Here is a 14,447-nt window from a genome sequence, read left to right as displayed (position 1 = left end):
GCTGGAAAAAACTAAACCGGCGGCAAAAAAAAAAACGGATGTGTGAAAGTAGCCTTATATTTAAGCCTTCCTGAAAACTCCTGCAAGGTCTTATTTTCGCGGGAGGTCTTATTTTCGGAGAAACACGGTACATGCATGTTGGGTGCCAGCTGTGTTATGCAGCTGATACCTGCTTGCTACTACCATAATTGAAAAAAATCTTTTACATTGGCAGTTTGATATCTTAGATGTTGCAATTCATAGTGACTTTCTAATGGGTTGATATGGAAGCTGGGACCTAAAGAAGGCCACTAGGTGTGCAAAAACTCTACAGTATGATTCCTTCCAATGTGTTTACATCCAGTCGCCACTGGAGCTAGTAAGAACTGATCGGTAGTGTCAGATGCTCACCAATGTAATATTGATAACCTATTTTATGGAAAGTCATCAATATATCCTGACCAGAGAGACCCTTCAATATATATTTACATATAACTTTATTTTCATAAATCAATAGTATTAGTTTTAAAGAGTTTAATACAAAATTGAATCAGAGGACTACAAACATGGCCATTCCACCAGGGTTTTACACATCAGTTCAGCATCCTCTATTTTAAACATATACATATAAATTATGCATTTCTGCAAATCACAGTGTTAAAGTGCTCTCATTATATATTAATTATGCACTAATAATGTAGTAAAGTTGACTGTTACCAGTTTGCTTATATATTTTTTTTTTCTGTTTGTGTTTCCTTATATAAAGTGGAGTCCAATGCAAATGTCAACGTTGTGTGAAATATAAGGATACATGTTTTTCAAAAGTTTAACTATTATTTGACAACTTAATGGATTTATCTGCTATATAATGAACAAACTAAACAAATATAGAAGTAAATATAATTCCAAAAGCAGCTAAAAAAATTAGATGAAGCTCAGCCATGTGGGTCCTAAATAATTTAAACCCCTCTTTCGTTCCTTTATATGTTTTACAGGAACATTGAATGAGACACTGCAGCCGCATCCCCCTAATTTCCCCCATGCAGGTTTAGTATTTACTTATTAGTAGATAAATTACTAGAAGATTTATATATTGATAAAGGGAAACAAAAGGTAAGTTTAATCATCCAAGATCTCCATTCTAGTTCACTTGTTCTTCATATCATCAGTTTCAGCTCACACAGCTCACTCACATATTCCTCATTGTAACAGTCGTATTTCAAGGCTTTTTCATAGCAATCAATTGCATCATTTCTTTCCCCATTAGTCTTATGGACAAAGCCAAGCAAAGCGTAACCCTCAGCATCATGAATATCGTTCTTAATCTTCTTCATAGAAATCCTTCTTAGGGCCTTTTCACTCCATTCTCTCTCTTGATTGGGCACAGTGATCTGCAAACTCTTTTTATAGTAGTCGATGGCTTCTGATTCAGACCTTGCACAATATTCTTTAAACCGCCCATAATTGTAATAGATCTGCTGCTTCTCCTCATCTATAAGATCGGGAAGTGACATAACAACTTGAAAGCTCTCTTCGGCTTTTTGATACTTCTTTGCTTCACTATACATATTTGCTAAATCTACATGGGCATACACAAATGTTTTCTTGTGCTCCACCGTCTTCTCAAAATGAAAGAGGGCATTTTGGAGGAGGTCATCTGATTCCTCCGAGTGCACTTGTCTGCCATAATAGTTCCCATTTCCAAGCGACTTTTTGATATTTAAGTACTTTCTTTTGTAACATAATCCAGTTTGGTGATGCAGAAATCCAGAAGTTGGGATGAGATCTAATGCAGATTTTAGGGCATGCAAGGAATCTTCCAGCATCCCAGCTCTTCTGTAAAACTTTGCAACATAACGGAGTAAATATGGAAGGCTTGGGGCTTGTTCTAAGGCTTCTTCTATATACTTTTTTCCTTCACCAGTTCTTTTAAGGTCTTGCAGCTTTAATGCAAGAAGTGCCTTCACCACAGGATCTTTTGGATTCTTCTCTATTGCATTTCTCAATAACTCTGGTGATTTGCAATCTGGAGCAGTGCATGTTCTCACACTGAAACCCTCCAGTCTATAGACCACTGTTGCATATCCCGTGATCCACTCAGGATCTTCTGGCTCTAGCTCTAAAGCCTTCTGAAAACATTGTTTTGCTTCTTCATAATATTGTCCACCACATTTTAGCAGTGACCAGCCTTTCTCCCCATAGATTTCTGCTATATCCTGTGGACCTTTCAGGTCTTTATAAATCTGCTCCACTTTATCTACATATTTCTGAGAATCTTCATACTGTTTCATGTGGTAGTATATCCATGCATAATTTCCATATGTCACCAAATATTTTTGATCAGTCCCATCCGGATTGTTCTCTTCTATCATTTCTTCTGCTTTCTTTAAATTGGCAATAGCTTTTGTGTAATCTTTTCTCAGATGTATCACATAGGCAAGCAAATTGTACACCATGTATTTGTTCTTGGTGACAAGAAATTCCAATTGGTAATGCAATCTATCCTCTAGTTCATCTGGGTCTTTGTCCTTTATGAGAAGTTTCCAAGTAAAATGACATTTAAGTTGTAGTAAACGCAGCTTTAATTCCTCCTTCGATAACCCACTGTGATAGAAAATAGGAGATTGGATTGGTATTAGTAATTTATTAAAGAGAGATATCATTTATATGCAAACAAATGTAGTTTCCAGCGGGGAGGGAAGGGTCAAAGTGTGCCTGGTCAGATGGCTATGTTGATTAAAGAAAAAAATATTTTAGTCATCTCACCTCACCAAAAAAATAAAATTAAAGCTAATTAAAACCTATATGTACCCTAAAGTTTTTGTCCTGACAAAAACACAGCTTGTTTGGATGGGGCCTCTATCAACAGTAAGAATAAGCAGTAATTAAGTGTAAGATCAACCCACTTAGGGAACAGTCAGTTGCAGAACAGATTGAATCCAGTTTAGATAGTTACTTAGGGACTGATTAGTGAATACATCAGACATGCAGGTTGCTCCATACCTTGAACTGCAGTTAATAGGTGCGAGTTATCCTAAAAAGTAGTCTACAGAAAGCAGGGCCGCCATCAGGGCATTACTACTGTGCCTGGTGTACTGGGCCCGGTAAAGAGGGGGGGGCCCGGCCGAGCCAGGGACAATTACTTAGCTTTATTAGGCCCCGGGCCAGCCGGGCCCTCCCCCCTGTTCACCGGGCCCCAGTCACAGTCACAGCAGAGGGGCCCGGCAGTGCTGCTTTTGCCACTATACACGTGGCTAATTTGCATTGCATGCAAATTAGCTACATGTGCTGGAGAGACCGCTTATGCAGCTGCACTGGGCCCCGACTTTCAGGGGGACTTTTCCTGACCTGTCAGGAATGAGGGCAATCTGACCTGTAGCTGCTCAAAGCTCTGGGGGCTCCTGGCCAGATTGGCCTCATCGAATGCAGCGGGCCTGTACAGTGTAGAGAGCGGAACTCAGGAGTCCTTCCTCTGCTCCGTGCCCTGCACTTTTCTGTGTGACACAGGCGCGCACTCCTTGATGATGTCATCACGCTGCGCGCCTGTGTCATTTGAAAAGTACCCGGGAGCTGGGAGGTGAAGAGACGGCGCAGCGCAGTTCATACAGCCGGTACTGGAGAGGTAAGGGTTAATTTCGTTCTTTTTTTGTTTTTTTCTCTTTGTTTTTTTTTTATAAATAGACTGAGGAGGGGATAATAAGGAGGTGGAGGATTGGGATTAGTAGAGGGGATTGAGGGACCTCCAGCAGCATTCACACATATACACACACACACACACACACACACACACATATATACATATTTTATATATATAGATATATATATATATATATCTATCTATATATATCTATCTATTTTTTTTTTATATATATATATATATATATATATATATATATGATATATTAATATATATAATATATTATATACTGTGTGTATATATATACTAGTTGTTTCCCCAGACTAGTCGGCCTTCTTTCCATTACACAGGGCTGGTAAGGCAGGGAATTTTAACATACAGACGTGAATGCTGCTGGAGGGCATAGAGGACCTGACAGCAGGATTCCTTTAAAATGAGTTGGATGGTGGGTGAGGATGCTAAGTTCCTCATAGATTGCTGCAAAATTTTTTATATGGCCCTGATAACCTCCTACCCAAACTAAAATTCATTATATAGCCCTGGTTGTGTCTTGTCCCCCCCACAATTCATTGTGAAGCTATTATGGACGTATAATAAATTGTGGAGGGAGGTCACATGACAGGGACTAAAGGCCGCTTTACACGCAGTGACCTCGCTAACGCGATGTCGTTGGGGTCACGGAATTCGTGACGCACATCCGGCCTCGTTAGCGACGTCGTTGCGTGTGAAATGAACGAGCGACCGCTAACGAGCAAAAATCGTTGCTCGTTAACACGGTGCTCTATTCCCGATTATCGTTGCTGCTGCAGGTACGATGTTGTTCATCATTCCTGCGGCAGCACACATCGCTATGTGTGACACCGCAGGAGCTAGGAACCTCACCTTACCTGCGGCCGCCCGCAATGAGGAAGGAAGAAGGTGGGCGGGATGGTCGTCCCGCTCATCTCCGCCCCTCCGCTTCTATTGGACGGCTGCTTATTGATGTCGCTGTGGCGCCGAACGAACCACACCCTTAAAAAGGAGGCGGTTCGCTGGCCACAGCGACGTCGCTAGGCAGGCAAATAGTGTGACGGGTCCTAGCGATGTTGTGTGCCACGGGCAGCGATTTGCCCGTGACGCACAACCAATGGGGGCGGGTACGCTCGCTAGTGATCTCGCTAGTGAGATCGCAGCGTGTAAAGCGGCCTTAAGGCTTTGTGCACACATTCAGTATTTGCAGCATAAAATTGTGCTACAAGTGCTAATGTGTTGGCAGGAAGAACACTGCATAAAATATGCGTTTTGCTTGCAACTGTAAAACGCTGCGTATTTTCCGCAACAAAATCGCAATGTGTGCATATAGCCTTCAAATTAATTGGGGGAGTGTCACAGAGACTGATTAGTTTATATTTATTAGGCGACAGATTATAGCTAATGGGGGGCACAGTGCGGCTTATTTATCACCTTATATTCTGAATGGTGTGTGGCTCATTGTATAATGTATAGTCTGGTACATATTTATATTCAGGGGCACAGGGTGGGGTAAATGTATGTATACAATATATGTGACCTTTTTATTTTCAGGGCTGCGGTAATCAATGTGACAAGAAGAGTAGTGGCTGTAAGATGGCGACATGAAGGTCTGACCAGATGGAGAAGAGACAACAGAAAATAACTTGCCAGATGAGACGTCAGCGGTAAGTAACTTTCTGAAAACATTTATTCTGTACTGTATAACTTGGATTATTGCTGTTATTTGATAAATCCGCTAGGCCACATTATCACATTTGTGGGACATTTCCGTGTGTTGCCAGACTTTTTTTTTATCAGATGGCACACAGACCCCTAGAGTTTCATAAATCCATTCACGTATCTGTGAAAATCACAGCTCTGAGAATGATATCTGCGAGACTCGGAGCATGTGCTGTTCTGATCTGATCATGAGGAATAGGACAAACTCCATGGGTCAGTGCGCTGTTCGAGAAAAAAAAAGTCAGGCAGCACACTGACATTGCACATGAATGCAGGATGCAACCTCATTATTTAGTGTACTCACTATGTAAAGCGCCGTCCTTAAGTATATCGTTTCTCCTTTTATTATGTATAATACTGTCCCTTATTAGCATCCTCGCTAGTTATGTATGGTGCTGTCCTTTATTATATAGTGTCCTCTCTTTTTCTGTATAGCACCATCTCCTATATAGCATTTTCTCGTTATTTGTGTTATTCACAGCTCCCTCTCTTTATTATATAATCCTCTCTTGTTAGATATAAAATGACTGCTGATGGAGCAGCATCTGACCAGAAGACCAGTCCATCAGAAAAGAAGTTTTACCATGTTCCATCAGCAGTCATGTCATTTCATATCTAACAAGAAAGGACGCTATGAAATAAAGACAGAGCTCTATAAATAACAAAAATGACAAGAGAATCCAATATGTAAGGAATGGTGCTGTACATAACAAAAGAGGGCACTATGTAATATATATGTATATACATATAAATCTGCAGCTTTGTCACCATAAAAAAGGGAGGCCCAGGCACAATTTCTTTCACAGCTTTCAGTGTCCGCTCCTGTGCTGGAGGCAGGGGCAGAGCAGGGCTTAGCGTGCAGCAGTATGATGAGGTCATCACACTGCTGCAGAAAAGCAGAGCCGTGGAGGTGGCGAGGACTCGGCAACCGGCGGAGACAGGTATTCGCTCTGTTAGGCCTCTTTCACACGTTAGTGATTCTGGTACGTTTGTGCTTTTTTTTAAACGTACAAGAATCACTGACATAAGCAGACCCATTATAATGAATGGGTCTGCTCACACGTCAGTGATTTTTCACTGCACGTGTCTCCGTGCGGCGTACCCGCGTGTGCGTGATTGCCGCACGGAGACATGTCCATTTTTTTCTGGCATCACTGATGTCCCACGGACCACGCAGTGGTGTGGTCCGTGAAACACGTGCCAGAAAAAAATGTGCTTTTAAAATAAAAAACATTTTAACTCACCCGGCGTCCAGCGATGTCCTCTGCAGCCCGTGCAGCTTGCTGCTTCTGAGCCAGCTCATTATTGTCGCGCATATTCATGATGCGCGACACAGCCGACCCGGAAGCAGCTGCTGTGGGGGTCAGCGCCGGCCGGATGCTGCACCGCGGGAGCGATCAGCACCATGGAGAGCGGGAGTGGGCGCAGGTGAGTTGATTACTAAGTGCAATCACGGGCCATGGAGAACGGAGCCAGGATTGCACTTAGACAACCCACGTGTGCCGTGATTCACGGCACACGCAGGGACATGTGCGTGTTTTACACGCCAGTGAAAAACATCAGTGTTTTTCACTGACGTGTGAAACGGGCCTTAGCCGAAGACAGGTGAGGAACGATCGCCGGGGCTGTTGGAGGGGCCCACCGACCCTGGTCCCCGCCTTGCTTCAGCTGGATGTGCGTTGGAGGGCGCATATCCAGCTGAAATGCATCGTGGCTCAGAGAGGACACCGCGCGACTTGGGAGCCGGAGAGGGTGAGTATATATTAAATATATATATAATATATATACTAGCTGTACTACCCGGCTTCGCCCGGGTTAATAACTGTTGTTAACAAAATAGAATGTATTAACAAAAATTAATTCTGCACACAAAAACCACAAAACAAATAGATAGAAGTGTAATTATTAAAAGGCAAAAACTAAGCTAATAGAAGCATTTCACAACATGTATTTCAACACCCCAGATATTCCACACAGATTTAACTAAATTGGCCAATTTATGTGCTCCGTCTGTCTCTTTCCAGGTCTGTCTCTTTCCAGGTCTGTGTCTTTCCAGGTCTGTCTCTTTCCAGGTCTGTCTCTTTCCAGGTCTGTCTCTTTCCAGGTCTGTCTCTGTCTCTTTCCCCGTCTGTCTCTGTCTGTCTCTTTCACCGTTTGTCTCTGTCTGTCTCTTTCACCGTTTGTCTCTGTCTCTCTGTCTGTCTCTCTGTCTCTTTGTCTGTCTCTGTCTATCCGTCTCCCCACCGACATCTTATTACCTCACATATAAGCTTCTTCTACTATGAATGTATTTGTTCCTATAGCAGCCAGTCACAGCTCCTACTAATAACCTGTAGTTCCAGGCTCCATTTACTTTAATGGAGCCATGTTTTTTGGAGAGTAACTGTAAAGCGCGGGGTTAAATTTTCCTGTCAAAACATAGTCTACGACGTTCCCTGAGTCACATGAGGTGTCTGTGCAAAATTTCGTGATTGTAAATGCGACGGTGCGGATACACTTTTCGTTTCACTTTTTCCCCATTATGTAGATAGGGTCAAAATTGATTGGTAAATTGGAACGCGCGGGGTTAAAATTTCGCCTCACAACATAGCCTATGACACTCTTGGGGTTCAGAAGTGTGAGTGTGCAAAATTTTGTGGCTGTAGCTGCGACAGTGCGGATGCCAATCCCGGACACACACACACACACACACACACACACACACCTTTATATATTAGACTAGCTGTACTACCCGGCTTCGCCCGGGTTAATAACTGCTGTTAACAAAATAGAATGTATTAACAAAAATGTATTCTGCACACAAAAAACACAAAACAAATAGATAGAAATGTAATTATTAAATTGTTGCCTATATTAACCAATCAGAGCTCAGATTAATTAACTGTAGCAAAATAGAAGCTAAGCTGTGATTGGTTGCTATTGGCAGCCTTATAAATCTCCAGGCAACAGAAAGCCCTCCCCCCTGACAGTACATATTAGCTCACACATACACGTAATAGACAGGTCATGTGACTGACAGCTGCCGTATTTCCTATATGATACATTAGTTGTTCTTGTAGTTTGGCTGCTTATTAATCAGATTTTTATTTTTGAAGGATAATACCAGACGTGTGTGTTTTAGGGCGATTATGTGGCGAGGTTGGTGTATGTGTGGTGAAATGTGTGCTGAGGGTGGTATATGTGTTCAAGTACGTGGTAGTGTGTGGCGCATTTTGTGTGTGTGTTCATATCCCCGAGTGTGGTGAGTATCCCATGTCGGGGTCCCACCTTAGCAACTGTATGGTATATACTCTTTGTCGCCATCTCTCTCATTCTTTAAGTCCCCCTTGTTCACATCTGGCAGCTGTCAATTTGCCCCCAACATTTTTCGTTTCACTTTTTCGCCATTATGTAGATAGGGGCAAAATTGATTGGTAAATTGGAACGCGCTGAGTTAAAATTTCGCCTCACAACATAGCACCCAGTGCTGCCCGGGATAGTAACTGTCTCTCTGTATCTTTCCCATTCTCTGTCTGTCTCCCCCTCTGTATATATCTCTCTGTCTCTCTCTCTATCTCTTTGTCTGTCTGTCTCTTTCCCTGTCTGTCTGTGACTGTCTCTGTCTATTTCCCTGTCTGTCTATCTATCTCTGTCACTTTCCCTGCCTGTCTCTTTCCCTCTCTTTCCCTGTCTGTCTCTTTCACTGTCTGTCTCTTTCCCTCTCTTTCCCTGTCTGTCTCTTTCCCTGTCAGTCTGTCTCTTTGTCTGTGTCTGTCTCTTTGTGTCTGTCTCTTACCCTGTCTATGTCTGTTTCTTAGCCTGTCTGTGTCTGCCTCTTTCCCTGTCTGTGTCTGTCTCTTTCCCTGGCTGCCTTGTGACACGCCAACATTCCATATAATGGCATGGCCGCGCATTCTTCTGAAGTTCTGGCTGCACTGTGGCTACCAGCTCCATTCGCTTTAATGGAGGCAGGTTTTTTGGTGAATAACTGTAAAGAGCGGGGTTAAAATTTCCCCTCAAAACATAGCCTATGACACTCTCGGGGTCCAGAAGTGTGAGTGTGCAAAATCTTGTGGCTGTAGCTGCGACGGTGCGGATGCCAATACTGGACATACATACACATACACACATACACACATACACACATACACACACACACACACACACACACACATTCAGCTTTTCAGCTTTAGATATATATAATGTTTTTCCAAGAGTAGTGGCAGACTGTGGAAAGTTTGCGGGGTGGAGGCTGGGCGAAGTCTCAAGGGGGCCCCATAATTTTGCCAGTATAGGGCCCTGAAATTCCTAGTGGCGGCCCTGACAGAAAGTGAAACAGCATGAATCCTAGAGGAGCTGCTAGACACAAGAACGGGTGGTGCCAGAAGTTGGTTTGTGGCAGGAACAGGTGATCCATACCACAGAAAGGTCTACTGGAGAACATTTTGCATAGGCCTGGTTAAACTATCCACCATGGTATTAGACGTTAGACGAGCTATATAGACAGTGCACTTCGGTCGAAGGCCGTATCCTCGTGGAGGAGTATGGTCTTATAATATCTGAGAGGCTGTGGCCATAGGGAACAGAGGAGAAGTGCGTGTGTTGTGTCAACATAATGGCCCATCCCAGTAGCTCATCATTACATTCGACACCTTTGGAGGTATCAGTGAATGTAAGTCCCTTCTCCATGACTGTGGGCAACTCTCTATCCCCCTCCTGTCCATATTGACAAGAATTATTGGGGCTTGGACAGGAGAAACTGGATGATGTCCACCGGCATAGTCACTGTATCTCTGGGCGAGCCTCTAGAACCAAGGGACAATTAGGTAGTCAGAGAGGAGTTAAACCTAAGGTCAATGAAGTGCTTTGTAGTGAAACAAGTATAGAAGCCATCATTCCCAGCATGAGAGACTTTGTTGCTGTGAACCTAAAGTGTTTTAGATTGAACTTTGAATACGTACCCATGAACAGTGTCCACAGCATTTGACACCACGTGTTATGCCTGTGTCCAAAATACTACATTGTATAGTATAAGCACAGTAGATGGGATTTATAGAAATCCCATGCCTGCTGTGCTTCTTTTTTCTGCATCATAAACTGACATGTGGCACGGCTTCTTGAGCTGCAGCATGTCAATATATGCTTGCGGAGAAGCAAGTGCTTTCAGCAGGGAGAACAGTCCCAGCACGTCATCCCTGTATGCCCCCGCTCCCAGGCTCCGGCGGGGGCGCCCTCCCTCTCACCTGCTTGATACCAGCGCTGTATCCTTGTATGCTCCCGTGCTCCAGCGGAGGCACCTTCTCTCTCACTAGCCCGGTGGCTCCACTCACTCCTCTCCTGCCCCGGGGTGTGCTGTGGCCTCCTCCTGCTTCAAGGCCACGCGAAGCCTTTCTGTGAGGTGGGACAATACGCCGTCGAATTCTGCACCCTGTCCTCCAAACTTGGATGGGAAGGATTGTCTGGAAGAATCAAGGACGAACTGGCTGGTTGGGATGTACCTTCCACCCTGAAAGACCTGATCTCCCTGGCAAACTGTGTTAAAGTTATGATTCCAGGAGCGTGAGAGATGAACCACGCGTCTGGCACCAACCTTCCAGCGACCCTTGTTGCCTCATCCCACCATCCCAGAAGAGCTCATGGAGGTGGACTGCGTTGAAGAATCCAGACTGCATCGGGAAACTCGGTGAGTGGCAGGAGAATGCTTCTATTGCGGAAGTGTCAAGCACCAGATTCGGGACTGTCCAGTGAAGTTGGAAAACTGCCGAGCCTAGGGTCCATTGGAGAGGCCACCCTAGGTCACACCAAGTCCTCTTCTTTTCTTTATGTCCCTGTATCCCTGTCCTGCGGTTCCACCCAGTTTACAAAGCATGTGTTCCTGGACACAGGCTCCGGCCGGGAACTTTATCCAACAGTCTGTGATGGAGCAACATCAGATTCCTGGCCTTACCAATCTCTATCTCCTTTGTGGATGGGAGGTCTCTGTCTGAGCCAATCCGATTCATCATTGAGGTCCTTGAGATGTGAGTGTGGTCATTGCACTCTGAGAAGATCGCCGTCCACATGCTTCCTGGCATGGCTTAGGGTTACCAAGGCTTCGGTCGCCCAAGCCGGTATTGGACTGGGACTCAGGAAATATACTTTGATGGGGAGTGCGCTGCCACGATAAGTGTACCTTTCACCCGCAAGTCACACCAGCTAATCTTTTGGGTCTGTCTTCCGCCTACTAGGCCTATGCCAATGTCTTTGATAAAAAGGAGGTTGAGACGTTGGCACCACATAATATAGGCTCTATGACTGTTCCATCGACCTTCTCCCTGGGTCGACTTCTCCTTGTGGGCGAATCTATGCCCTGTCACAGGCAGAGACCCAAACCATGTTCAAATACGGACAAAGGAGAACCTGGACCGAGGCTTCATCCAAAAGTCCTCTTCTCCCTCCAGAGTGAACTTCTTCTTTGTCAAGAAACAGGACAGGTCTCTGCAGCCTTGTATTGACTACTGAGGGTTGAATAAGATCACGGTAAAGAATAAATACCATCTTCCCCTTATTCCTGAACTGTTTGACCATCTTTGAGGTTTCAAGATCTACTCTAAGCTCGAGCTCCAGGGAGCGTAGAATCTGGTCCGGATCCGGTTAGGTTATGAATGGAAGACGGCTTTCAACACTCGTGATGGACATTACAAATATCGGGTGCTGTGCTTCGGGCTTAGTAATGCCTCTGGCGTGTTCCAGGAATTTGTGAACGATGTATTCCGAGACCTTCTCTACACCTGTGTAGTAGTGTACCTGGACAACATCCTCATCTTTTCTGCAGATCTGCCCACTCACCAGAGGCATGTTCGGCTGGTCCTTCAGAGGTTGAGGAAGAACTGCCTCTGTGCCAAACTCGAGAAGTTCCTGTTTAAGCAAACCTCGTTGCCTTTCTTAGGCTACATAGTCTCTGATATCAGCCTGAATATGGATCCGGATAAGGTTTCGGCCATATTTAAGTGGCCCCACCCGGATGGGCTGAAGGCTATCCAGTGGTTCCTGGTGTTTGCCAATTATTACAGGCAATTCTTCCTGCATTTTTCATCTCTGGTTCGCCCCATCTCAACTCTGCCCCACAAAGGGGAGAACCCAAAGAGATGGACCTCAGAGGCAGAAGACACCTTCCTGTTGCTCAAACGGGCCTTTGCTTCTGCTTCAGCACTGCACAGACCCGACACCAGCACGCAACTTATCCTGGAAGTGGATGCCTCTTCCTCCGGTGCTGGTGCAGTTCTTACTCAGAAGACAACCGAGGGTAAGACAATAACCTGTGGCTTTTTTTCCAGGGCCTTCTCTCCAGCAGTTCATAACTACTCTATTGGAGACCGAGAGTTGCTGGCAATTAAGTTAACCCTGGAGGAGGAATGGTGATACCTACTGAAAGGGTCGGTGCATCCTGTCATCATCTACACCGATTACAAGAACCTGTCCTATATCCAGTCGGCTCAGATGTTGAACTCATGACAGGCCCGGTGGTCGATGTTTTTTGCGCACTTCAACTGTGTCCTGCACTTCCGTCCAGCTCAGAAGAACGTCAATACCGATACGCTGTCTTGGTCGTTCCTGACGGTGGACCAGGAGGAGGAGCCCCAGCACATCATAGAACCCTTGAAGCTGATGGTGGCCCCAGTCGATGTGCACCAAATTCCCCCCAGTAAGATGTTGATCGCAGAGGCAGATAGGGAATGACTCCTCCGGTGGGGACACTCCTCCAGACTGGCGGGTCATGTCGGTCAAAGGAAGTCTCTACAGCTGATCTCTCGGCATTACTGGTGGCCTAACTGCATCAGGACATTCTGGAGTTTGTCTCATCCTGTTCTTCCTGTGCTCGGAATAAGACTCCGAAGACACTTCCTGCGAGTCCTCTGCTTCCTTTACAGGTACCATCTGCTCTATGGCAACACATCGTTATGGACTTCATCACGGACCTTGCAAGGTCCTCTGGATGCATCTGGATCATGGTGGACAGGTTTTCCAAAATGGCCCACTTTACGCCACTCACTAGGTTATCGTCTGGTCAAGTTGTCACTGAGCAGCTCATCAAGCGCATCTTCCGGTTACACAGTGTGCCTCTCCACATCGTGTCTGACAGTGGGATCCAGTTCACGGCGTGGTTCTGGAGAGCTGTCTGCAAGATGCTGGATGTCGCTTCTGACTTTTCATCAGCCTACCATCCGCAGTCCAATGGCCAAGTAGACAGTGTTAACCAGGTCCTGACAAACTACCTTCGCCATTTTGTCAATGAATACCACAGCGACTGGGTCAAGCTTCTCCCCTGGGCAAAATTCTCCTACAACAATCATGTGAGAGAGTCCTCCGCCAAGTCTCCATTCCAGTTGGTTTATAGGCAGCAACCCAAAGTTCCATGTCCTGTGGTGTGTGCCACTGGCAATCCAGCAGCCAAGCCAATACCCTCGTGAAGCCCTTTTCCGACATCTCGGCAGAGATCAAGTTTGCTCTGGAGCACTCCTCCAGCTGTATGAAGAGACACGCAGACAAGAGACGCCTAGATGGTCCCTCCTTCCAGCCCGGAGACAAGGTATGGCTCTCGTCCAGATACGTCCTCCTGAAGATGCCTTCATACAAATTGAGTCCCCGCTTCATTGGTCCCTTCGAGGTGCTCCAGTGGAACAATGACGTATCAGTTGCAACCTATCCCCAACTCCTTCCCCCTATCCCTCCTCAAGCCTGTTGTCCTAAGTCGGTTTCACCGGGATCCTGGTACCTCACCTCCTCCGGTCAGTGATGAGGACATTTATGAGCTAAAAGCCATCCTTGTGGTGAAGGAGGTGAGAGGTAAAACCTACTAACCTACTACCTGGTATACTGTAGCACCCAGTCCTAATGTGGCTTCGACGGGGGCACCCTCCCTCTCAGCTGCCCAATCCCAGCGTGGTATCACCGCACGCTGCCGCTTCCAGGCTTTGGCGGGGACGCTGTCCTTTTACCGCGGCCTCCTCCAGATTCCAGGCCATGTGCAGCCCTTCTGTGAGCACCTGTAGGGAAAATACGTGGCCACACCCCTTTCTTAAAGGGCCGGTGTCCCATTACCCGGCAGCGATCCCTGAGGACACTTGTTACCTTAAAGGTA

The 14,447-nt window shown here is 45.6% G+C and overlaps 1 protein-coding gene across 1 annotated transcript in view; it reads right to left on the bottom strand.

Annotated features, from left to right (window-relative positions):
• Nucleotides 1-459: 459 nt before the first annotated feature.
• LOC142313350 (interferon-induced protein with tetratricopeptide repeats 5-like) overlaps nucleotides 460-14,447 on the bottom strand; it is a 34,091-nt gene continuing 20,103 nt past the window's right edge. Inside the window, exon 2 of the mRNA XM_075352361.1 lies at nucleotides 460-2,583. Coding sequence (XP_075208476.1) covers nucleotides 1,137-2,583 — 1,447 coding nt within the window. The 3' untranslated portion in view covers nucleotides 460-1,136. The remainder of the gene's footprint in view (nucleotides 2,584-14,447) is intronic.

This window comes from Anomaloglossus baeobatrachus, chromosome 5, assembly GCF_048569485.1.
Source record: "Anomaloglossus baeobatrachus isolate aAnoBae1 chromosome 5, aAnoBae1.hap1, whole genome shotgun sequence".
In the NCBI taxonomy this organism is placed as follows: Eukaryota; Metazoa; Chordata; class Amphibia; order Anura; family Aromobatidae; genus Anomaloglossus; species Anomaloglossus baeobatrachus.
This window is presented reverse-complemented; position numbering and strand designations above follow the sequence as displayed.